The sequence below is a fragment of the Pleuronectes platessa genome, chromosome 20, assembly GCF_947347685.1.
Source record: "Pleuronectes platessa chromosome 20, fPlePla1.1, whole genome shotgun sequence".
In the NCBI taxonomy this organism is placed as follows: Eukaryota; Metazoa; Chordata; class Actinopteri; order Pleuronectiformes; family Pleuronectidae; genus Pleuronectes; species Pleuronectes platessa.
Genome location: NC_070645.1, coordinates 7,614,700 through 7,640,659, shown reverse-complemented (window position 1 = coordinate 7,640,659; position 25,960 = coordinate 7,614,700). Strand labels below are relative to the sequence as shown.

Here is a 25,960-nt window from a genome sequence, read left to right as displayed (position 1 = left end):
GTCAAAACAAACACTTGACAAAATGTCCCTCATTGCGACATCACTACTGAAAACTAATTATTTACAGAATTAATTGTATTCATTATCTAAATTTGAAGGGGTGTTTCCAATTTGAGTCTCCACTATGTTGTCCCTCAATAGAAAAAGTGCAGGAAAGATAAAAGCGGATTACTTTACACTCTTTCCTTCAACATCAAGATAGAAAGAAAATTTTAATTATAGACAAATACCCTATCCAACAACTTACTTGGTTACTAATAAGAACAATTCACATCTTTATACATATATATAAAAATATTTTTAGAGATTTAGAGAAAGAAGTCATTGTTATTTTTCTTATATATGAGCCTAATACTCTGTTACAACTTGTGAGGATGTAGTTTAGAACAAATCAAACCTTTAGAATGTCCGGGGCAAATATGGAAGTTACTAATACTCATTGTGATTTCAGAATTGAATTACTATAATAAATCATTAAAATGTATTAAAGTATTGGAGGATTTATAGAGATAGATAGATTTACCTTTTTCCATACGTTTTTTTTTAATAATATATACACTTTATGATTATTTATGGTAAAGAGAAATGACAAAGTAGTCAGATTCTCATCTTTACTTAACAAAATCTGTAGCTGCTCTGTTTTTACTTCGCAGGACAGAGGTGGTCAAGCTGCGTAAACACTTTCCATGATACAACCTGACGTCATCTCATCCTCTAAGCCCTTTGGAGTCTCGAGCTAAAATAACCTCAATGACTTCATCAAGGTTGTTCCCTCAGACTGTGGAAAGGTCCTCTAGAGCCACGGAAGACTCAACACACCTGCAGTGTTCATGCACGCCTCACGACAAACAAACTGATCTTCATGTGTAAAATCTCTTCTCTTGTATGGTCGGCTAAAAGAAATTCCCCTGTCGGATTGATAAAATCCCATGTGCAGCACTGAAATCAGGGTAAAAACTGAATCTCTGCTCTTCTCACAGCATTAAATATCTTTGACTACACATTGTTCAGGGCTCGGGCAGTGACGCGGCACAAGTGTGACCACAGCTGCTCCAACTGGACGCTCTTCAAATCCGTTTCCAGCGTGGAGGCGCAAAACAAACTGCTGATGTAATCCTGCAGAAATACCTCACACCCACGACCGCGAGACACGACAGTGACTCAGATGGTGTTAAAAGCTTCTCTGGGTCATTCGTATTCAAACAGATCCAGTGGAAAGGTCAGAAGAGACACAAAACGTGACAAATCAAAGTTTATTTTTGTGTATTAACACTCAATGCAGCTTTTTCAGATCTCATTAAATTTTAACTTCCCTAAGGTGTCGTGGACCAGTTTAATATGACAAGATATCAAATGTGATTGTCTTTCATCGATATTCATTTTGATCAATTTGAGTTATAAATACAGCGAAAATGATGGCAAACATATTTACAGTTAAAGTTGTTTGACATTACTAAACTTTAATAATACTTTTGGCTGCTTCATCCTTCATTATCTGACGAACATCAGATATCTACTCTGCTTTTTCCTTGCTGGGATCAGCAACGGGCTGAGCAGCGGCAGGTGTGGCTGCAGCACTGGTCAAGGTGGTGGTGGTGGGAACTGGGGCCGGAGGAAGAGGATCAGGATCATCGATGAGGGCCTGCTTTCTTTCTCTCTCCTTTATCACCTGAATCAGGCAGTAGGTCATGAACATGACAATGATGGTGGTTATGGGGAAACCTGTGAGGGAGAGGAGACGCACAGATTGTTTATTGAAAGAGCCCGTGGGTGAAATGAAACCTTCTTCAACGAATACAAAGAAAGAATCACCTTTGAGAAGCAGACGTTTGGCGACTAATTTGGCGAAGTCCAAACTGTTCAGTGCCAGGATGTTGAACAGGACGATGCACCAGAAGTTAAAAGTATTGGCAACGGCTCTGATTCTGCGGGACATTGCTTCCGTCATCGACATCTGTACAATACATAAAAGAAATAATGAACTAACACATACAATATATTTGATTGATGAGGACCATGTGAAGACAGTTGTCAAATCCTGTTTGATCCAACTGTTACAGATCAAATAAGATTTCTCTCTGAAGGTATTATCTCCCTGCTGCCAGGATTATCAAGAAACCTCTTTAATTTTTTTCGCTAACTGTCAATATGCTCTCTGATATATGACCCCACCTCCAAAGAAGCAAAAGGCTCCATGGAGAAGAATTTGGCCGTCCACAGCTCAAAGTTGAGGCCGAAGCAGTTGAAGAAGGCCCAGAGCAGCACCACCCAGCAGGGGCCCAGCCAGAGCGCGGTGACGCCGAAGGTGCACAGCGAAGCCACCAGCTCCTCCACCACGTTGTCGTGCTTTCCCCCCAGGTGATCGTACACATACCTGTGGACAGCAAACATATCACAATGCCCAACACGTCACAGGAGAAACAACACTTTCATTTTAAATCATTCTCTGAGGGACACTCACTTGCACAGCCAGTCATTGATTCCTCTGTCAAAGTGGCTACGAAAAGGGAAAATGAAAGATCAGGTTTAGTATTAATAATACATCATGAGTGTAATGTGCCAGTTCAAATCAAGCTTTGTATTCTGAACTCACGTCTCAGAGAACATATAGAGCATAGTGATGCATTTTGGCGGCTTGGGAGGGTCCAGATGATCCAGTCTTGAAACTGTGCTGATGACTCCGAACATGACGGCTGCTTTCACCCAGTCATACACCAAGTTAAAGTATGCCAGGCCCACTGGAAATGATTGGAAACAAATCAATCCTGCATTACACTAAGAACAGCACAATATTTGTGGAAAAATACAGTTTAATTCACTTTGAATATATTTCCAGGAGGTGTTTCAGACCTAGGGCCCAGTCGGAGAGGTGTTTGAGCAGCTTCATGTCGGCGGGGATGGTGAGGATGTACATGAAGTGGAAGAGGACGTCCACTCCGATGATGACCCCCAGGTGGATCAGGCCCTGCCGACGGATGTTCCACATTTCCCACTCCTTCCTGGTCAGAGCTGACTTGTTTGCCTGCAGGGGGCAGCAGACACATGTCTCAACTCACCTGCAACCTATAACTCAAAGTGTACAGATTACATCGAGGGAAGGGGAACTGATTAATTGTATTAAATTATATAATAATTCTCATGTTTATTAACTGACCAGAAGAGAACCTGTCAATTATACATCTGGAAACATTGAAGCCTCCTCTAGAACAGTGGTTTCCAAACTAGGGGTCCGGATCCCCTAGTGAGGGGGTCATGAGGCTAAGATTATTTACAAAAATTTTATAAAATATTTAAATAAAATGGGGGAATCCATCACAATCTTATGACCTTGGATCATAAATAAACATTGTTTTGTTCTATGGGAAAACAAGCTGAATCAGTTGTGAGCTGCAGACTGACTGAGATGAGTAATGAGGCCTTAGATTGACTTACTTGAATATGAAATTTATCAAAGGTCATGATGGGCCCGAAATAGAAGAAGGGGAGGTAGAAGTTGTACTTGAGCAGCTCCAGGATGCTGTAGTTTCCATCTTTCCTTTCACAGTTCTCCAGGGCAAAGCTCATACAGCGCATGATGGTGAACCCACAACCTCCATAGAAGAGAACGTGGCGCAGCTCAAAGTCACCGTACACAAACCCAGCCTGTGAAACAAGGGCAACGGAGAATAAAGAAAAGAACCAGGTGCTTTTCGTGTTTTTTTAAAAACTTTTCATCAGCTGCTCCCTCATGTGTCCTCTCCCCAGATGTGTGTGCAGCGCTTCACCTGCCAGGACACGAAGGGCTCACACTTGAACGTGGCGAGGGTACAGAGACCAGTGACGAAGCAGAGCCAGCGGATTTTCACCAGGGAGATGCTGTAGAGCAGGATGCAGTGGGACAGGGTGAGGGTCAAGTAGGTCCAGCCCATACTGGTCCACACGGCCAGGACTCCATACACCATGTACACCAAGGACCTGTACTGTGAGAGGGCAGAAAGCACACGTCTCTTAATCAGTCCAATGATGCAGCTTTGGAATTTGTCCGATAAAATCTGAACCGTTTCAGTGTTTAGCCAGAAGAACTGAAAAGTGCCCCCTTGAGGCCAGTTTATTATGCGGCCATGTTTTCTTTATGAACAACAAGGGGTTCATAAATTTGTACAACCTCAGAATATCCAGTGTATCGTTGTGTCCTTGCAAATATTCTTTAAAAAAAATTGTAATACACCCAGGCATATTCAGAATGAGTGAACAATAAGCTCATGTTCCTCGATATAGTATTTCCTCATATAGGCAAGTTAGATCTCTAGTAATTCTACGAACGTCTATCTTTTCTATAATAAAAATAATAACTACTTTGATTAAATGACTGAGCCAAAAAGAAAAGCAAACTGATTTCACTGATGTTTTAATTTTTGAATGATCATTTGGAGCATTAAAGAATATTGTATATGATTTAAATACAAATTCCGCTTCCATTTCATTGAATGTTCCTTATTTTCAATGATTTTAGTGTTTTCATTGACCAGTTAATTCATATTTCTTTGTAATCAGTGCAGACAAAGTGACAAAACAGTTTCTAAGGAATTCACTTTCACTTGAGTGATATAACTGGTCTTTTTAAATATGGATCTACGTTTCAGTTTATTGCTCTGCCTCTTTCATTCTTCAGCTAAACTCACATCCCTCCATTGGCTGTGTTTTCTTTCCACCTGGTCCTGTTCATCATCTGCGCTTTAGCTTTAGTTGATATTAAAAGCCACTTGTGTGAATTGTGACAAAGTGGATTTCAAATCAAGTTTGCAAAATAACAGCATAGTATGAGATGAATTAATTGCGGCAACTGACATGATCGTCTCCTCCACCTAATTTTATAGTGGTTCAGGTCTTTCCCTCTTTTACCTCATCATCCCTTTTTAGAAGCTCAATAAATGCATCATTTCATCCTGAGAAGCACCTGAGGAGCCAGCATGGAGCAGATCTTGGCAAACAGCACGTGACCCGACAGGGCGAACAGGATGTGCGCTCTGAACGTGGAAAACCACATCATCCACTCGAAATCAGCTGTTTCCTGCAGAGTGGTCAGGGACAGAAAAGTAAAAATTAGAATAACAGAACAAAATTTTTTTTTAAAAATAAATCTGACTGTTCTCTCACCATTTTCCTCCCGAAATAGTACCATCCTGGTTTCACGCTGGTTTTGAATGACTTCCTGTTTGCGTTGGCTGGAATATGAAAAGACAAAATAAGATGAGAGGAATTTATTCTAGATTTAATGAATGACATTTGACTGGAAACTATATTCTGAAACAAACCAGGCACACACACATTTACATTTTGTGTCACTGGACTTTAAGAATCGTCTTGACCTTGAGTCCATGTGTTGTTACAGTGACAGTGAAACACACAATATGCAGCAGCAACACAGGACCTATTTTCTTCCTCTGGTTTGTGTGTATTAATACTGACACTTGATCTCTGCGTGGTCTGCATAGCTCTTCACTCACACAGTGACACAGCCCCTGTACTGTTTGCACACTGCCGATTGTGATGTCTGTGTGTACAACAGGAGGCTTGAGCTCTAACTTAACAAGTTAAACTAACGCTCCTTGTTTTTTCGATGCGTTGCAGATTTGCGGCTCTCGTCTACATTTAGAGCGTTGAGGATTACAACCCAATAATACAACTTCAGGCAATGATGGGGCAGCTCTGGCCTCCTTGTGGCCCAGACAAACATCTGAGCATGCAGTGGCCCAAAACAAGTTTGCTATGTGGGCACAGTTATGATGTTACCCTGACACAATAAGGACGGTATTTAATATCTGATAAATTTGAACTTTTCTCATAACGCAGTTTGTGCAAATTTGAAAATTCATGTTTCTTTTCATTGATTACATAAAAAATGATTTACAACGCAGACTGTATGTAAATGTGGAAGACAGCTCCCTCAAAAGAAATATTAATGTTTATTGGACTGCATTGTTTACATGGCGCATGTGTTGTTTTATGAGGAATCTGTTGTTTTGTTACCTGTGTTGATAAGAAGTAAAAATCTACTAAACATTGATAACAAAGCTCGGCTCTGCATCATCCGGAGCACAGGTTTAAGACATGTGTGCAAGTGTTCTGAGCTCTCGTGATTATATTCAAGGCAAGTGCCAAAATACTTTAATGTTATTTCTCTGTTGACCTCTTCGGAATAAATTGGCAACCTTTTAATAAAGCTTCAGCACAAGTGGTTGGACTCCGAGACAGACTAATCAGCTACAAAAGACTGGTGTGTGTGTGTGTGTGTGTGTGTGTGTGTGTGTGTGTGTGTGTGTGTGTGTGTGTGTGTGTGTGTGTGTGTGTGTGTGTGTGTGTGTGTGTGTGTGTGTGTGTGTGTGTGTGTGTGTGTGTGTGTGTGTGTGTGTGTGTGTGTGCGCCTCCTCGTACTCACAGCTGGACACCTCAAAGATCCAGCCGGCTGCCCAGACCATGGCCAGACACAGCACCGTGTTGTAGAAGTAGATCTCATATCTGGGTAGAGCGGATTTGATCCCCATAGTGACAGGAAGAAGCTTCGATGTCCTGAACACAACGACAGAAACTACAGTCAACAATAAAAACAGGTTTCACAGCTGAGATGACAGCTCGTCCCCATTGTCACCTGCTGCACCTGTTCATGTTTCTCATTCTTACACTTACACAACATCAGGGGAGGGGGGGGGCCATTATAAAGACCTGAACCTGCAGTGTTCAAGTGTTCAAAAGTAAAATAGAAGACATGGACTGAAGGACTTTAATGATGATGCAAAAACTTCTCAACCACTGTAGCAGTAGACCGGGCCACGTGGCATACTTTATTTACACACCCCACACCCACATGTGAACAAACATAAATTAACTAACTTAAAGGGTCTAGGTTCCCCGCTCAGTCCTTTCTGGGTTTGTGTCTCTGTGACTGTCTCTGTGAGTCCGAGAGTGTCCTTCAGTCCAGTGGGTCTGACTTCCTGAGTGTTTCCCAGTCTTTTCAGCTAACAGCTCTCACCTGTGCTGATTGATCCTCTGTGGTGCAGGTGAAGCTGCCCTCCCAGCCCCCCCCCCCCCCCCCCCCACCACCACCACCACCACCTCCTCCTCCACATTCACATATCGTTTAATCGAGTTCAATCGTTTAAAGTGTAAACCCAGAAGAAACAATATCAAAATAAAGTATCAGAAATTCAAGTACTCTGTGGTAGGAAGTGTTATTGGCTATGATCGTTCAGTCATTGGATCAAAAGTATTTTAGAGAGAAAGCAAATGCAAGTGCTTTACTATTAAACTGAAGTGTAATTGTAAATATAATGTTGCACTGAAATATGACAACAAGAAGTAATTATATCCGTACACAATGCAATGTAATATTTGTGTAATTTTCTGAAATAATAATTTCATGCATCTACTAACTAACTTTGATACTTTTTGCTGATGAGGACGCAGAAGAATGTTTTATAATTTTCTATAATCACATGAGAAAAGCTGCATTTTCATTTTATATTTGGTTGAGCTGCTCCTCATTTTAATCACGTTTTATTTGTTTGATCTGCAACATTTCAGCAAAACAAAGATTTCATACGTAAAAACTTTATCTGCAAAGTAATGACCACAACTGGCAGATAAATGTTGCATCGTAAACTGTGACAACACAATTAAGTAGCATTAAATTTGAATGATCAAATAGATAACATCCAAATTGCCTTTAAATACTTCACTTGAGTAAATGTACTTTTTGACTGTCTTCACATTGATGCATCTTTGGACCCAAAGAAGTGTTATCTTATATGTTAGAGACTCAGTTATAGACGTATATCAAGGAGAGAACAGTGGAGGGCAAATGGGCAAGTTTCCATTGATTAGAATTCAGAGCCGTGAAGACAAAGTACAGCTGCCTGCTATTTTTAACCAAACTGCTTCTCTCCTGTGAGCTGATTCTGTTGCTTAAGTTTGCGTTCAATGCTGAAAAACAACAATAAACCGCTTTGTGATGCAGAAACTGAAGATTACTTTCATGTTTCTGTAGCACGGCAGCCGGAACTCACCAATATGAACTAAATTATGAGCCACATTAAAAGCCCTGTTCCCCCGTCACAATGTGTGGCGGAGATCCCTGCTGTTGAAATGCCACACGGTCCTGCACTTCAAGCTTGTCCCCTGCAGCACCTGTTGTGATACTGACCTTGAACGCAACAATCGTAGGCCCAGAAGAAGTCGCTGTAGAACAAAATCTTTCTCAATTTGTCTCAGAAGGTTAAAGCAACGTGTTCGACAAAACACGTAACAAAATGTCAACTTTCAGAGCTGCTGTGCATCCACAGGGCGCAGGCCAGGCTGCGGGTCCCTCTGACTCCCGGAGAGGGAGCTGCCACCGGTTAAAGGTGAAATGATGTATTTATACTTTGACCACTGACACAGAGGGGGTGGAACAGCACGACTGCTAAATCAGTTTAATGGGGTATAAGCAGGACAACGACATCACAGCACCAGGGTATCTGATCTGGGCTGGTTTAAGATATCCTACACCTCCTGAAATAATGAAGCAGCAGTCTATTGTGTGTAGAATGATTTGTAACATATCATGTTCTGTATCACACTTTTACGTTTTAAGACCTCCTCTCTCTTTTTCCTCTCGTTGCCATTTTCCATATTCCTGGCTGCCAGATCTGTTTTGGGAGGGTATAAGCCTGCTGTGATTTTGAGCTGTAACCAAACATCCATGATTCACATTCGACAGCTGCACAACGATGCATCACAAAGTACAAAGTGCACTCCATGTGGGGGGGTGGACCACGACGGAAGCCTACATATGACTGTAAGGCTGCCCTGCGGTTGTCTGTCTCCACCAACCTGTGGTTTCGACCTTTGACCTTTAACCACTGAAATCTAATCAGTTCATTTATGAGCCTAAGTGAATATTTGTGCCAAAATGAAAAGGATTCTCTCTCTTTTTAGATAATGCGTTAAAGAAGCAAAAAGTGTTTTGGGCCAACCTTGACCATTGACCACCCAATTCTAATCAGTCATCCCTGAGTCCGAGTGAAAGGTTGTACCAAATCGGAAGAAATTACCTCAAGGCGTTAATGAGATATTGCTTTAACAAGTGAGCTCACTTTGGCTTTTGACCACCAAAATCTAATCAGGTCATCAGTGAGTCCAACATTACATTAGCACTAACTTTGAAGAAAATCCCTCAAGGCGTTTCTTAGATATCGTGTTCAAAACAATGAGACCGACTGTCAGACAACCAGAGATCATAAAAACAAAAAGGTGCAGGACTCAAAGATTAAAAACGAGGTGTGGTTTATTCGGAAAAGCCAAGCAAGACATACAGTATAATGCTTCTCTACCTTCATTGTGTTAATGCTAAACCTCGATGCAGAATTAGAGAGACAGTTGCTCAGATGATAAAGTGAAATGAAGGAGGCCACAGAGGATTGTGTGAGTCCCTAAGTGAGGGTGTTAGTTTCCTTCAGTCAGTGCTGCTGCATCATAAGGAGCATGTCTGAGCACAGCTACAGATACAGTGCCTGGAATGAATTCAACATAATAATAATGATAATATTTGGCCTGTGCATTATCATCATCAAAAAACATTGCCTATTGCTCAAGGTTTTTTTACACTTCACATTTTTAATGCCAATAAAAATCCAGTTTAAAAAGCTCATGGATTATATTTTAAAGCTACATCTTTATTGAGAGCTTGGTCCCTGCAGAGAGCGGAGGAGGCGCAGCCTGGTTACTCCTTCTTGCTGGTCTCCTGTCCTTCAAATAACGGATACTTGCTCTCCACCTCAGCCCAAGTCAAGGTGCCGTGGGCCAGATCTCGAACCATCCCCGGTAACTCAGACACCTGCGATGCATTTGAATAAATTAGTTAAAAAAAAGATACGTAACACCTATTTATACAATTATTAATTCAAGTTAAAGTTATTTTGCGTGTTCTACCTCAGCCCGGATCTGCCTCATGGAGTCGCGGTCTCTCAGAGTGGCCGTGTGCGGCGTCTTGTTCACCGTGTCGAAGTCGATGGTGATGCCGAACGCCACGCCGATCTCGTCCGACCGGGCGTAGCGCCGCCCGATGGATCCAGAGGAGTCGTCCACCTTGTGAGTCAAGCCGAATTTGGTCATCATCTCAGCTGAAAGGAGAAAAGAGAACGCTGATCGAAAGGAGTAGACTGAAGATGTAAAGAAATAGACATTTTGGAAAAATGCTTATTTACTTTCCACCACCTCGGAAGCTCCCTTTTACAGATCATATCTCATTTGTTTACATGAAGAAAGCAACTAAACACGTGGTTTCACAATCAAATCTTTAAATAATGTAAATATAAAAGTCAGTATCATACTCACATAACTGGGAGATGAACGGCGTGAACTCCGGGTTCTGGCTCAGAGGCAGGATGGAACATTTGTACGGAGCTACAGGAGCAGGGAAGCTGAAATACTGGACAGGAAATTAAAAAAATATCATCAATGAAATGAAACAGTCAAATCAATGCTAACGAATGATTCCAAGTCTTAGTCCCGTTTTGTGGCCGTCTCACCGTCCTCTGCTCATCCCCCTTCCGGATATGGAACGAGTGCTCAAAGATGCAGTACATGATCCGGCCGATGCCGAACGACGGCTCGATGACGTTGGGGACGATCTCCTCCACTGCGGGAAGAGACGGCATTTGTTTTAACACCCAAGAAAACTCAGTTCTACTCGACAGCTACACAATAAAAAAGATTGCGCAACTTAAGACATAATTTTGTTTAATTCCTAATTTTTCCTCATTCAATTACAACTTTATTCATTTGATATGACTTTACTCTCGATTAAGACTTCATTACCCTGATATCACAGCTTCATTCTCAAAATTTCTATAATATCCCGTCTTAGATGCCACCTCTCACCGTGCAGGGTTTTCTGGAACCTCTTCACACTGACCATGTCCTTGGTCAGTTTGAAGGTTTTGCCCTCGGTCTCAATCTTGAACTCCCTGTAGACACGAGCACAGCGTTGCCAGATATTTGAAAATTAAAATTAAAAAAATCACAACCACATTTCCTCTACATCGTGCACTGATGAGCTTCAGTTACCCGGAGTCAGTGAGAAGCTTCTCCTGATCAGTAACGTAGCATTCGTCACAGACGGCCAGGAAGTCCAGGACCAGCTTGGCATCCTTCTTGAAGGCCATTCCTATGGCGCCTTTGTTGGGCTCGAACTGGACCATATTGACCACTTTGTGTGGAGGAGTTAGGGAGTAAAACGGAGGCGTGTGATATTGATGTCATATCTCACACAACCAGTGCAATATTTCATCAGGTTTTGAAAGTTTGTCCTTTAATGTCTTTGGTCTAAACTCATCTTAAATTTGATTTGTGCTCAGTTTCTAAGTCTCAAATTACTTCATTACTTAAGAGGGAAAAATGTTGGTGTCGGTTAACAACTTTCACAAAAACAGCATTGTAGCCTGAATGTGAGCATTTATGAAAACGATTTTTTTCCCCAGTGTAAGCCTAAAACATCCTTAAACTATAAAATACATAAATAATATAAAAGCAATGTGTATTATTATAAAACGATTTTCTTTTTTTATAATTGTTGATGTTAGAAATATCTTGCAATGGAACAAATGAAATCAAATAAACTGACTAATGATGTGATTTAAAGTCAGGATGATTAAACTGAGTCAACAGAAGGATATGGGTTCTTTCAAAGGCTTCTCAGCCACCAGAGGCACTTTGGTGGCTCTGGTGTGACATGTGAGGTCGTAACAGGAGCGATCGGCACAGCCCACAATCTCAATCCAACCCTGAGAGAGACAAAACAAACAAACACGTCACGTAAAAGACTTAAACAGGTTGGTGGTCCTGTAAGTGAGAGTGAAAAGGGAAAAGCTTTACGTAGGAGGTCAAGGACTCGGCGTCCCAGCAGTCGCAGGCGTAGTGAGCCATCTCGTTCTCCATGTGCTGACGGAAGCGCACTTTGTCTTTGGAGAGACCCACTTTGAGCAGGTACAGGTAGATCCTTCCGATGAAGTATCCCAGCACTGAGTTGTTGATCACCCCCTGCAGCAGGCGCAGGAGATTTGAAGACGTTATTGAGAGAGAGAGAAGGAGAGAGAGAGAGAGAGAGAGAGAGAGAGAGAGAGAGAGAGAGAGAGAGGGAGAGGGTTTTACAAGTTCTCTTTATTAAATTCATGTATCATATCGCCTGTTAATTATGTCTATTCTATGCAAAATACTAGAGCTGCACGATTCTGGGAATTATGGTTTATTTACTCACAATTATTTCCATTATAATTTTTTATTGCATTCATTCATCAGAATTAATTGGGCAGCCCTACATGTACTTTTTTTTTACAGTTTACATTGATAATATAATTTGTCTGCTCTTGCATTAATATTGCTAAATGAGGGATATAATTAGAGACCATCAGTTACTATGTTCACACAAGAGCAGGTGTGTTTTCAGCAATAACTTTTAACACACACTTAATCATTCGTCAAATGAAATGAAACTCCTACCTGGTCCACAGCGTCCCCCAGCCTCATGAGCCCTGCAGGCTGCCCGCTGGTCTGAGCCTTTGAGGAGAACAGCAGAATCTCCAGGTCGGCCACGTTGGAGAACTTCGGGTGGATCTTCTCATTGGGGTCCACAAAGTGCTCGATCTCAGCCATGGTGAACTCTCTGTAAGAGGGAAACACGTTATTCTAAACTGTGCATTGGGAACTCGCAGGTGATCCCTTTGTTGAGGAGCTGGAGCTTCTCGCTACCTGACACGGATGAGTCCAGAGCGAGGAGAGATTTCGTTCCTGAAGGAGTTTCCGATCTGGGCGGCGCCGAAGGGCAGTTTCCCCTGGTTGAACTCCAGCAGACGCTTGAAGTTGAGGAACATTCCCTGAGCGGTTTCAGGCCTCAGGTATCTGCACAGAAACAATCAGTGGACACAGCGTCAACACAGCAAATCGCTTCTATTCACACGAACATAGAGGGCTCAAGCTGCTCAGTACCCGGGTGTGTTGCCCCCCGGCCCAATGGACGTTTTGAACATCAGGTTGAAGGAGGTGGGAGGTGTGAGGTCATTTCCTGTGGCGGGAGACTTGACGTTGTATTTCACAAAGAGATCAGCCAACTCCTGCTGGGTGTAGTTGTCCATCTGAAACAGCAGTGGTGGTGCGTGAGATGCCTGTTTCTCCATCAGCAGAGATCAGTATTCACACCTTACTGAAGCACTCACCTGAGTGATCACATCCTCCATCTCCTTCGCCTTCTCCTGCGAGCACTTCTCATCAGACATCAGCTTTTTTAAGTGAGCTGCAGGGCAGAAAACACCTCGATTAGCTGCCGTCAATCGAGTATTAGCCTCGAAAGTGAAAAGTTTGCAGATTGCGTTTTTATCCAGAGCAACCAGTAAACGTTTGAAGCACTTTAATTTCCAGGATTTCTTTCTAATTGGCCATCTTTTCATTTTGTTTGTCTGTTAGCAGGATTAAGGTGGATTTTAGTTAATCTGGATCAGGGGGCAGATCCGGGTTGAAGGTTAGATCAATGCTGGGACTGATATTTATGAGTGTTTGCAATTTAGTACAGATCCAAATTAAAACAAGGATCTATTGAATTTAAGTGTGGTTTCATGAGGCGACTATTTGGCCTTGTCGGAGTCATAAATGAGTCTCAGTGTGAAAGCCCAGCATCAGCACTTTCAGTTGAGTTTCTCTGCTTGGAACATATATAATCTTATGTAACTCTAATTACAAAATACTCTGCATTCTTGGATGAATAGTTAGACTCCGCCCACAGCCCTGACTTGACCTGCAGCCTCCCTGGGGACATATAACTCAGTAAGACAAGTAAAAACCTGTCCCGTCAGATGAGCTTGCATGATCTTTTAAAACTGGATCTGCACAGACGCAGTCACAAGGGTGGAGGATGACACCATGAGGAGTGAGTCACCTTTGAGGAGGTGATCAGCTCGGTAGCATTCTCCGGTCTTGGCGTCTTTCACCATGTAGTCAGCAAATTTATCCACGTGCCCTGACGTCCTGAAAAGACGAGGCAGGTTTTAACACAGATCTGCAGAGCTGAGATTTCAATTTTAACTTTATTTTTCTTTCCGCAAGAGCAGTCGGAGCTTGAGTGCACGTACTTGAGGACGGGCTCAGGGGTCAGCATGGTGCAGTCGATCTCCAGGATCTGCTCCTCCTGGATGAAGTGCTGCCTCCACGCCTGCAGGATGTTGTTCTTCAGGGCACAGCCCACAGGGCCGAAGTCATACAGGCCGCTCACACCTAAGAAGAAAGTGAAACATTAACTTTGAACAGAGCTCAACCTGGTTTGCTTTTGGTTTTGGTTTTACTTTGTTTCTTAACGATCAATCTTGCCTCCATATATGGCAAAAGCCTGATCGTAGAAGAACCTCCTCTTCAGGGTGTCCTCCATTTTCACCCTGTCGACCACATCTTCTTTGGGTTGCAGAGCGAGCTCCTACAAGTGAGGACAAATCAGCGCATAAAGAAGTTATCAAATAAATCATAGAGGCAAATATCACACAATGAAAACTGAACGTGAAATCAAAAGGAAACAATAAAGCAGCAGTTGAGAAGTGGACCTTTGCTTCAAGAATCTTCTTCCGGGCTTTCAGCTCCGCCACGGCTTTGTTCACCTCCTGCTCTGCGGCGCCCTTCGCCTTCATCTGATGCACAAGGTCACCCTGCAGGAAGATACCACGTTAGACCTCCTCTTCACACACAGACTCCTCATTTAACCTTTTGTTCCCTCTTACACATATGTTCAACTCTCCTCTGCACTACAGCTGCAGTAGATTAAGAGGAGTAGACACGTGGTAACCAGGGGGTATCTTCATCGGCTGCCAGTAACATTTAGAATCGATTTTCAGATTCTTTTAATAACCTTTAAATCTCAGCACGGTCTGGACCCCAGTGATATTACAGAGCTACTAACTGTCTATGGTCCAAGCTTTAATCTAAGATCTTCCAACCAGCTCGTCTACTGGTTTAAGGCGGGAAACAAAGATGGACCCGCACTTTTCCTATCAGGGCCCTCGCCAACACTTTAACTGTTTTAAAATAATTTCTATAAACTTTTCAAAAATTAGAAGTAGAGCCTATATTTAAACGCCTGTTGTTTTTTGTGTTTTTTTCCCCCTTATGTTATTTTATATATTGCTCATCTGTGAAAAGTTGTTTTTCACTCTTGTTTAGGGCATCTGACACCTTGTTGAGCCTTTAGAGGCAAATTAAGATGAATGGCTTAACAATCAATCGAAATATTGAGTGATTATCTTTGATTTGTGTTGTTGTCCTGTATCTTTGTATTTCCCATGAACTGAACGTCGTACCATTGTTTAGATAACCCTAACCCTATAGAAATAAAGTTTCTCGTTATTATTTTTGAATGAACTGTATCGTCTTCTATCATCTTTTCATCAACAAAGTGACATTATCCTGTGATATTAAGAAGGGAGTCACCCTGCAGGTATAACTTTCACTTTTGATTTACACGCAGCCAGGCTCTGACATAAAGTTCCCTAAAACTTCTCGTGCACATTCAAGTGAAGTAACCAGTCATGTTTTCACTGTGCAACAAGTTTATCTCTAAGCGTACCTCTCCATAGTGCGACCGCGCGCGCATTGGGAAGAGGACGTAAACAAGGATTAAAGTCAAATCGCGTATTTAGGGGCGCGTAATCGCGCGTAATCGTGCGTGTCGTCTCACCTGCTCGCGCACGGCCTCTCTCAGTGGTGCCAGGACTTCTTCCATCTTCTTGACAGGTGTGCAAAAAGCTCGCTGAACGGATGAGAAGCTGCTGTTTGCCGCTGAGGACTGAGGAAGCTCCTGTGTTCTTCAGCTCGTCTTGAGGGCGGAGGGAGGAGGAGGTGGAGAAGGAAGCAGAGGGGGGGAGGCGCCTGCGATGTTTCCTCTGAAACCAGGGCCTTTGTTGCATCAGCCACGAAGCTCATCCATAAACTTTATATAGACTGAGCAGAGCAAACAGTCCCTGAAGTAAATATGGTGGAACCTTTATTATCAGCCCTTTGTGTTTGTGAGTAGATGCATTGGTCTGAGTGTGTGAGGGGACGTGGCTGATCCGGCGGAGTGTACACGGTGTACCCATCTCTCGTCTGATCATATCATATTTAGCATTAGAGCCCTGTGATGTAAAACACCCTCCCGTTTGTCAATCCCAGTCCAGACTGTCCCGGGACGAGCTGCCAGAGCAGGGGCGTTCCTCTCCATCTGCTCCTGGAGACCCCTCAGCCGCCACCCCCCCAGTAACTCAACCTTTAACAAACAGGCCTCACCAGCCTTTTACTGGGTTTACAGTTTTCAGCTGTACTAGAGTATTCAAGACTAATGTCGTAATTTTGCATCTCTGCCTATTTCTCTGGCTGCACCCCTGAGAACAGGAACGCCCTTCAGCTCAGAGGATCCTGGAACACTGGAAGAAATTCACAAAACCTGCTGCATCTGGAAATCTGAACATATATATATTTTCTTTTACCCTACTTTTATAACATTGATTTCAGCCCTTATATTCTCATGTCATGCATGTAACATAATGAGGCCTCTACAGAAAACTTTCACTTGACCTGCACAGTGACAATAAAAACCTCTTGATCTGGAAATACCCAGCAAGGTCGCTGGAGTTCCACTCGTTAAGATCTGAAATCTTGTTAACCGATCTCTTTGTGTAGCACGCAAATGTAAACAGTGATATCCTCACAAACACTCTCAGGAATTTCCTCCAATTCGGTTTTCTTCTCTATTCAGAAGGGACCTAGTTTAATGCACTCGTTTTATTGCAAGACATATTTGAATATCTGCTTAAATTCTGTATGTACCCATCTGTGCTGTGTTTTTAATCAATATCCTGAATCTCATTCAGAGCAGGACGCTGACAGTTAACAGCAGATGGAGGTGGTTAAAGGTGTCTGCCTCCAGATAGAGCCACCCATGAACAATGAACCTCTATCTCCATCCGGTGGTTTAAATTAGACCTCACTGTTAAAAAGAGTTCCAATGAACTGATTTAAAGCAGCAAACATTTACAAAACAATTAAATAAACAGTTGAGGCTCAAACTCCAGTTTCCCTTTATATTTAAATAAATAATAACAATAATTAAATTGTAACCCCATCATGTTTTAAAGCCCTTGCGCCTCAACTTATTTTGCTGGTGTTAGCGAGAAGTGTAGGGGGAGACAGACGACTGGACATAAAGTGTTTGTACATCACTCTGTTGCGGTTTGAAAACTTGATAAGAAACATTAGAGTTGTGTGCCCATGTCCAGAAAGTGCTGGCTGTTTTTATTGAAATGGTTCAATATCTCAATCTGCCTGAAAAGTGAAAATGGTGGAATCCTCCTTCCACTGCACTCAAACAACCTGATGATATTTTCTCCCTTTTAAAACATATCGACATGATCATACGTGAATGAAACACTGCTCGTCAAAGAAACATCAGCCCTGTGCCAGCTTTCCCCCACAACTGTTAGATTTGATGAATACATGACATTTTTAGTGTTTGCAGTGGTGTGGAAGAAAAGGAGGGCTCGGTGCACCACTGTAGCTTATCACATTACAGTTGCAGCATATTCTTCCTATTGGTGCAAATGCAACAAGTCCGTGGATTTTCATGGAGTGACGGGGCAGGCGAGCAAGCTTTACTCTTCGACTGTGTCCTTCTTGCTGGTCTCTTGTCCTTCAAAGATGGGATACTTGCTTTCCACTTCCGCCCAGGTCAAAGCGCCGTTGGCCAAATCCCGGACGATCACAGGCAACTCACTGACCTGCGGAGAGAAGAGACGGTTTAACTTGATTGTTCTTAAAAGTGCGATTGCAACTGAAATGCTGCTTTGTACATTTAAAAAGTTAGAAGCAATATCCCTGACACCGAGACTTTACACCCATAACAATTTGTTTACCGAAATACAGAATTATCAAAGCCATTGTTGCCGTTACCTCAGCTCTGATCTGCCTCATGGAGTCGCGGTCTCTCAGTGTGGCCGTGTGCGGCGTCTTGTTCACTGTGTCGAAGTCGATGGTGATGCCGAACGCCACTCCGATCTCATCCGTCCTGGCGTAGCGCCGCCCGATGGATCCCGAGGAGTCGTCCACCTTGTGAGACACGCTGTTCTTTGTCATCGCCTCAGCTAAGGGGAGGGAGAAGGAGGGGAAATAGATTTTAACCAAGATGAGGGAGGAAACCATTTCTTCTCTTCAGACAGAAATATACGATATAATTACGTGGGTACTTACATAATTCCTTTACAAACGGCACAAATTCCTGGTTTTGACTCAGAGGCAGGACGGAACATTTGTATGGAGCTACAGTGGCAGGGAAGCTAAAGAACTGTTGGGGAGAAAACAAATGGTCATTGCTGAGCGCAGGCAAACTTAAATCACAAGCAGAACGCAACAATTCCGTAGAAAGTGACTTGAAGTTAAATGCAATGTGGAGACACTTCAAAGTTTCTATCAATACTTCGAGAAGAAGAACAATTCCGTGCTTTCATCCTCTCTGAATAGTTTGATTCATTTTGCCAGTCGTGAACTAAGGATCCCACATTTTGAAAAACTTTCCATGGAATGACAAAACTCTTGTCAACACTAGTATTACCGCTTGTGTCAGCTCAGTATCTGTGGATCTGTACTGTAAGCTATGGGCAGCTTCACTCTTGTGTGCAGTGTATCCCTTTATTTCAAACTGTCAAACACATTGACTAATCTGTCAGTTGGCCGCTGTACCTTAAAAACATCCGTAACGCTTTTAACATCCTTTAACATTGAATGCTCATCGTACATATCAGTCGACTCTCCTCTGATCGTGTGATAAAACCACTTGGTAAAGCTGATGTCAATCTGCTGCTGCACGGAGCAGACAATCAGACCTACAAGGTAGGGCTGCTCGATTAATCGAAATTTAATTGTGATTACGATTATTGGGTCAAACGATCTCCAAACTACTATAATCGAGTTGAAACGACTATTTGCCATTTTTTTCAGAAGAGACGCGCATGCACAATTCAGTCCTTCCCCTAAAGCATTCAGCGGCCCAGCTGACTGGCTCTCACTCTTAAGCAGCAGTAAAGTGAAGGAGGCGAGTTGTGTGTGTGTGGTGACCGGCGGTGAAAAAAACTGCGCGAGTGGAAAAGCAGGGAGGGCAGCAGCTGACCATGTAGCGGCTGCGCCGTGCATCGCTATTCTCACACCGGTCTGACCGGACCCGCATTTCTCCGCACCGGTCAGTTGGTCAGAGAGTGTTAGGGTTGCCATCATTAAGGGTTTGAATAACCGGGCACCGATATCCTGGTTTCACGGAGGAATAAGACACGCAGCCGTCATCGGTGTTTACAGGAACCGGAAGTTATTAAAAAAATAAAGCATAGACTTCAGAATAAGGGCACATATTAATAATCGTTTAAATAATCGTGATTTTGATATTGTTCAAAATAATTGTGATTATGATTTTTTCCATAATCGAGCAGCCCTACTACAAGGTAGTGCATTTATTGATGAATGTGGGTTCTAGATTTTATCTATGCATTCATGCATCATGTTATGTTATCGTAAGTGACTGAACACCATGCAACTACTGCAGCAACTCTACTGGGAACATTTTCAGTTTAATTGATACTGTCAGACTGGGCGACCTCAGTTATCTCCAAGGTCACGAAGCCACATTACAGTAAAAATGTTTGAACATCATGTCCTGACACTGAATCTACCACCTGCTTCATTTCTCACTTTAATCCGATCATAAAAAACAAAAGCATTATGTCTGCTTGTAAAGTGCTTTCACCTTGATGCTATGAAGGAAACAAGCTCTTAAAAACAACTCTTAAAAAGAGCGCCATTAAAACTACATTTAAAAATCATAAAACTGTGTTAACTGACAGCAGCTCGGTGAGGCCTCCGTCTCCGAAGCAGCTGCGGATTTGCGACATGCACTGAAAATCTTAATTAGTTAAAGTTGAACTCCCTTGAGAAAACTTTGAATCTTTTTTATTGCCATATGAATCGTAATGGACTTCACCACATATATGACAGTGTGTCCAGTGGCAAAGTAAAGTAAAGTAAATAAACAATACAAACATAGTGCTGATCAACACGATCTTCTTACCGTTCTTTGTTCGTCTCCTTCCCTGATTTGGAATGTGTGCTCAAAGATGGTGTACATGATCCTTCCGATGCCAAAGGAGGGTTCAATTACATTTGGAACGACTTCCTCCACTGTGGACAACAAACACAGAGTGAGGTTGTGAGTTACACAAGTTGTCACTCTCAGTTTCCCCGACACAAACCTTCCTCACGTCCCGAATGAGTGAATCTCACCGTGCAGAGTCTTCTGGAAACGCTTCACGCTCACCATGTCCTTGGTGAGTTTGAAGGTCTTGCCCTCCGTTTGGATGGTGAACTCTCTGTCAAGTAAAAAATAGAAGACGCTTAATGATTTTTAAAATACAAAAAAAAAGTGCTTTATATCACTGAACTCCTTGCAACCTAATCAAAAAAACATTATAAATGCTAAAATGGTAATGACGTCATCACAAACAGGAGACGTTTCTAGTACAAAAATAAAGCAGTTTGAGATTTTACTTTTTTTATTTTAGATTGATTATAACAGAATTAAGCAGTCTGTGATCTCCTAGGGGGGGTTAGGGGCCACCCATGGAAGGTTTTCAGAGGGTTAAATCAGATGCCTGTATTTCCTTATATGAATTTGGGTCATTAAGTTGCACTCACCCAGTCTCATTGAGTAGCTGCTCCTGTTCTGTGATGAAAGACTCGTCACACACGGACAGATACTCCATGGCTAGCTTTGCATCCTTCTTATACGCCTTCCCGATGGCTCCCTTGTTGGCTTCAAACTGGACGACATTTACAACTTTGTGTGGAGAAATTAAGGAGAATGATGGATATATTTGTGTGAGATATGGGACGAGTTTTTGAAGTGTTGAATGCTGAAATTAAAAGGATATGGGTTCTTTAAGAGGCTTCTCAGCGACCAGAGGGACCTTGGTGGCTCGTGAATGGCATTGTAGATCAAAGCAAGACCGGTCTGCACACCCCACGATCTCGATCCAGCCCTGCAAGGGACAAAACATTTACTCTGAGGAACTGTAGGCGGTGTCGCTGATAAGCCCCTCAGGAAGGAAACTGCAGCAGAACATACATAGGAGGTTTTGGTTTCAGCGTCCCAGCAGTCGCAGGCGTAGTGAGCCATCTCGTTGTCCATGTGCTGTCGGAAACGCAGCTTTTCTTTGGCGATACCAACTTTAGTAAGGTAGAGGTAGATCCTCCCGATGAAATATCCCAGGACGGTGTTATTGATCACTCCCTGCAGCAGACACACAAGATTTAAAGACACTGTCATGATGAATGTCTTCCAACTATTGATCATTTTCTATCATTACATTATTCAACCTTTGTTATCACACTCTTGAATTAAATTTACAAAAAGGATCATGGTTAAGAAACAATTCTCAGGGCTCAAGCTGGTCTCTTCAAGGTTCCATATTCTTTCCCCCCAATGTGATTTTCATTTAAAGTTCGAAATTTGACAACACCAATACTCTCAAGTAGTTTTATCAGTGTTGCTCTAGCGACGCCTACCTGCTCCACAGCATCTCCCAGCCTCATGATATGTGCAGACTGTCCACTGGTCTGGGCCTTAGAGGAGTACAAGATGAGCTCCAGGTCGGCTACATTGGAGAATTTAGGGTGAACCTTCTCATTTGGATCCACAAAGTGCTCAATCTCAGCCATGGTGAACTCTCTGTGAGGACAGGAAGAGTGGTTAAGTTTTTGTTTAATCTCTCAATTTAAAAAGCAAACACTTGTGAATAATGGTAGTTGAGCCAGAGTCTAGCTCACCTGACACGGATGAGTCCAGAGCGAGGAGAGATTTCGTTCCTGAAGGAGTTTCCTATCTGAGCAGCAGCAAAGGGCAGTTTCCCCTGGTTGAACTCCAGAAGACGCTTGAAGTTGAGGAAGATTCCCTGAGCGGTTTCAGGCCTCAAATAGCTGCAGATGAAAGCCGAGGTGAGAATAGCTCAATGATATTTGTTCACATGCAGGAACACTTAAAAAGGGTTGCTGCATGTTACCCTGGCATATTCCCCCCTGGTCCGATGGACGTCTGAAACATCAGGTTGAAGGAGATGGGAGGTGTGAGGTCATTTCCTGTTATGGGGGACTTGACGTTGTATTTCACAAACAGATCGGTCAGCTCCTGCTGGGTGTAGTTGTCCATCTGGAAGAGATGTTAGACAAAAGGTGAATAACCATCGGACAGCTTTTCCATCGAGAACATCCATTTGCATTCAAATACTACCGACCTGGGTGACGACTTCCTCCACCTCAGCCTTCTTCTCTGCTGTGCACTTCTTATCAGACATCAACTTCTGGAGAAAGGCTGCAGGATTCAAACATGAACATATTATAGTTTGAGGTCAAACTGGAGTGTACACTGAGTAGAGCCCACACACGAGTGGCTCATTCATGTTCCTTGTCTTGACATATTGCAGGTATTGCATAACATTTTCCAATTTCATTATCTGATTTTTCTTTTAGTTTCTGATCATATTTGTCTTGAGGTCTTTCAGGGACTGAGACGTTCTCCCCAATCCAGAGGTTTTCCAGTTCTGTGGCACCGCTCCAGCCTCAGTCATCCCAGCAGCTTGTATCGCTATGAAAGCCCTGTGTGATTTCTGCTGGTCCAACCACTTCCATTCTCCCCCGGGCACAACGGTGATACTCAGAAACTGGCCAATCAACAGCAGCCAATGACTCCACAAGTTTGGATAGTGTCCAGTGTCGGCCTCTGCAGAATTTCTCGGATATTACAGATGAATAAACTTACAAATCCTTTGGCTGCAGGTGCTTTCAGGATGACTAATCTTTAGTTGGCAAAGTAGTGAAAGCCAAGTCTAAAATAAAACAACAACATACAGGCGGATTTACAACAGACTCACCTTTGAGGAGGTGGTCAGCCCTGAAGCATTCACCGTTCTTAACATCTTTCACCATATAGTCAGCAAATTTTTCCACATGTCCTGATGTCCTAGTGAAACAATAGTGCAACAAACAAGCTCAGATCCAAATCGATGGGGGGAAAAGAAAGTGTCTTATCCTGTTTAATATTGTATCTGCAACCGGGCTATGGAGGGCTGTGATAGTGACAGTTTCCATGCATGAAATTGCAGAATCAGTATGCGCCTGTTTATCAAAACCCACAGTTCAGCACTTTGGAGCCGACTCTAGGAACCACAAGGCGATCAATCTAATCAGACAAGCACCATAACTAAAATCTGTAAAATCATATATTCACCCAGAGGGGATGTGATATGACAGGAATTTAATTTCAGTTGAATTCTTACACATTTTATGGTGACACAAACATGACATCAGCAGACAGGAGGCATGTCGTGTGCACGTACTTGAGGACGGACTCAGGGGTCAGCATGGTGCAGTCGATCTCCAGGATCTGCTCCTCCTGGATGAAGTGCTGCCTCCACGCCTGCAGGATGTTGTTCTTCAGGGCACAGCCCACAGGGCCGAAATCATACAGGCCGCTCACACCTAAGAGGAATCACTGCGTGGTAACAGAGTGCTTACAGACGATGTGTACGGCTGAACTGAGAAACTGAAACCTTCATCCCCACTCTTAACCCTCTGAATCTTACCTCCATAGATGGCAAAGGCCTGGTCGTAGAAGAAGCGCCTCTTGAGGGTGTCCTCCATCTTGGTTCTGTCAACGATGTCATCTTTGGGTTGTAATGACAGTTCCTGAAAAGATAGGAAAAATTACAGTTTCAGTTTGAGCCGTCAAGGTTTATTTTTGAACGTGAGTAAACCCTCAAAAATAAGCAGATTGACTCATTTCCCATTTCCAGAAGAGGAGTTTTCCTTCCTGTAGATTTTCCGGTGAGTCATGTTTAGCATCTCAATCTTGTTGGTAACATTGCTGCCTTACGTTGCAAAGTTATTTAAGCAAAGCTATTTAAGCGCAAATGCCAGAAAGTTCTAAGCAAGTCTGAACCTTGTGCTGGAAAAGATGCAGCGTCTGTATCTGGACTGCCAAAATGAAGAAGAGCCAATTAGCAGGTTCACTGAGGTGTCCTCTTTCCATCAGTGTCAGAGCACTGGAGTACTTTGACACTGGAGTGAACACCACTGCCAACAAAACCCAGATGTTTGTGGGTGTTTTAACCAATGGAGGGGGGTCTTTTGTCTGATTGCTAACATGGTGGATAGATCCTCGTGAACAAAAGCAAAGTGTCCACTTCCGACATCTTGGAAGAGAATAAGACCATTGCTTTTGGCTTTGAGGAAGAGCTGACCAGTGCGATGAATCACACTTTCACATCTGGCTCTGCGGAGAATTCTAAATGACGTTTGGTTCACTGGGGGGTCTGCGATCAGCCTTTTGCTCAAATCCAGAGTTGAATTAAAGTGGATCTCGATCACTCACCTTTGACTCCAGGGCTCTCTTCCTCGCCTTCAGTTCAGCCACAGCTCGAGTAACATCCACATCAGGGACCCCCGTCTGCTTCATCTGACGAACCAGCTCCCCCTAAAACACACAAGAGGCTTGTGATTTGCACCTAAAACCCTTGAGCCAGGCACTTCCGCTGCACCCGGGTCTGTGCGCGTTGACAGAGCCATCAGCTGGTTGATATTATTTGTTCTTTGAGTGTAAAGCGGTGTGAGATCGGCCTGTTCTCTTTAACCCCACCCTGCTCACAGTCTGCACCAGCAGCCCTGAAACGTGGCAGAGGGCGCAGACTTCACTGTCAGCTAGCGTTAGCGGTTAGCTAGCGGCGGCTCTCATCCATTGACAGCTTTGTGAGCTAGCCTGTGAGCTAGCCGGTTAGCATGTGGCGCTACCCGGCTACACCCGAGCAGGTCCCGGGCGGTGAGAGTGCATCTGACCCGAAACAACCGCACCTCGATCGTGAGTGTTGAGGCTGTGAGAGAAGTGAGCAGTCACCTGTTCTTTGACAGCGAGCCTCAGAGGGGCGAGAATCTCCTCGATGTGGCCGTCCATGGTTTGTTCTTCCGCCAGCTGCAGCAACGGGCTCCCCTCGTACTTCTTCTTCTTCTTCCGCAGGCACACCGACGTGGAAAGCGGCCTGTCTCCGGGCGGGTAGCGGAGCCGAACGCAGCGGACCGTCAACACCGGGCAGAGGGAGCGGATCTCAGTGGTGGTCCTCAGCAGTGCTGATGCTGCGCTACGAAGAAGCATGGACCTCCGTAGTGCAAGGGGAGAGGAGAATGATGCAATGAACGAGTGTAAGTAAACGCCGCGGCAAGTCCCGGAAAGGCACTTTCGCCGGCGCAACAGCAGATTCGCCACGAACATGAGAGGATTTGTCATATTTTTGCCAGAAGAAAATAACAAATATGAACAATTATATATATATATATATATATATATATACCAAATTCCCATACATATACAATACAATATAATGCTTTTATATATATACATACATCCAGTATATGTGCACACAACATTATATACTCATGTTCTTTTTGTCTAGAAGTAGGCTATAGACCAGGGGTGTCCAAACTACGGCCCGCGGGCCATCTGCGGCCCGCCATCCATTTTAAATTGGCCCGCCACAAAACAATTTAAATAAAAAAAAAAAAAAAAAAAGTGGCAGTTACTTATAGCACTATGTAGATTTGCTCTATTTTTGAAGAAATTGTACTTTGATTCTTGTTGTTCTGGGTTTGTACCCTCGGGTAGGGGAGAGCGGGGTAATGTGAGACATTTTTTACATTGCTCCCCTCTAGGTGAGCTAAAATCATATATCAGTAAAATGTTCACATTTCCTATTAATTCAGGATGTTTCCTAGCAATGGAAATGATCAGAATGTCTTCAGGACAAAGGGCAGTGAAAATATGATTGTTTGTAAAAAAGTGGTCTTGTGTCTCACTTTA

General features: G+C 43.2%; 3 protein-coding genes and 1 non-coding gene across 4 annotated transcripts; all 4 read right to left on the bottom strand.

Annotated features, from left to right (window-relative positions):
* Positions 1-1,284: 1,284 nt before the first annotated feature.
* Positions 1,285-8,347, bottom strand: hhatlb (hedgehog acyltransferase like, b). Its single transcript, XM_053412641.1, has 12 exons — positions 8,180-8,347; positions 6,419-6,549; positions 5,137-5,204; positions 4,937-5,050; positions 3,765-3,959; positions 3,433-3,642; positions 2,851-3,022; positions 2,594-2,738; positions 2,462-2,497; positions 2,173-2,374; positions 1,813-1,954; positions 1,285-1,722 (listed from the first exon to the last, which is right to left on the bottom strand). Exons 2-12 carry the CDS (start codon positions 6,522-6,524, stop codon positions 1,514-1,516), a joined length of 1,599 nt encoding a protein of 532 aa, XP_053268616.1. The 5' UTR covers positions 6,525-6,549; positions 8,180-8,347; the 3' UTR covers positions 1,285-1,513.
* A 936-nt stretch (positions 8,348-9,283) lies between these two features.
* LOC128425560 (glycine--tRNA ligase) lies at positions 9,284-15,879 on the bottom strand. Its single transcript, XM_053412214.1, has 17 exons — positions 15,725-15,879; positions 14,598-14,699; positions 14,371-14,473; positions 14,136-14,277; positions 13,943-14,031; positions 13,227-13,303; positions 13,000-13,145; positions 12,763-12,912; positions 12,514-12,676; positions 11,890-12,054; positions 11,692-11,798; positions 11,083-11,229; positions 10,897-10,982; positions 10,545-10,654; positions 10,351-10,444; positions 9,946-10,136; positions 9,284-9,850 (listed from the first exon to the last, which is right to left on the bottom strand). The coding sequence occupies exons 1-17, from the start codon at positions 15,767-15,769 to the stop codon at positions 9,737-9,739; spliced, it is 2,031 nt and encodes a 676-aa protein (XP_053268189.1). The 5' UTR covers positions 15,770-15,879; the 3' UTR covers positions 9,284-9,736.
* A 1,403-nt stretch (positions 15,880-17,282) lies between these two features.
* On the bottom strand, positions 17,283-25,284 carry LOC128425931 (glycine--tRNA ligase). Its single transcript, XM_053412768.1, has 17 exons — positions 25,004-25,284; positions 24,485-24,586; positions 23,697-23,799; positions 23,451-23,592; positions 22,986-23,074; positions 22,350-22,426; positions 22,119-22,264; positions 21,886-22,035; positions 21,625-21,787; positions 21,185-21,349; positions 20,992-21,098; positions 20,755-20,901; positions 20,344-20,429; positions 20,132-20,241; positions 18,268-18,361; positions 17,971-18,161; positions 17,283-17,798 (listed from the first exon to the last, which is right to left on the bottom strand). The coding sequence occupies exons 1-17, from the start codon at positions 25,256-25,258 to the stop codon at positions 17,673-17,675; spliced, it is 2,253 nt and encodes a 750-aa protein (XP_053268743.1). The 5' UTR covers positions 25,259-25,284; the 3' UTR covers positions 17,283-17,672.
* On the bottom strand, positions 23,152-23,286 carry LOC128426235 (small nucleolar RNA SNORA84). Its single transcript, XR_008333249.1, has one exon. It is a non-coding gene; the product is annotated as a small nucleolar RNA SNORA84 (small nucleolar RNA).
* Positions 25,285-25,960: the final 676 nt, after the last annotated feature.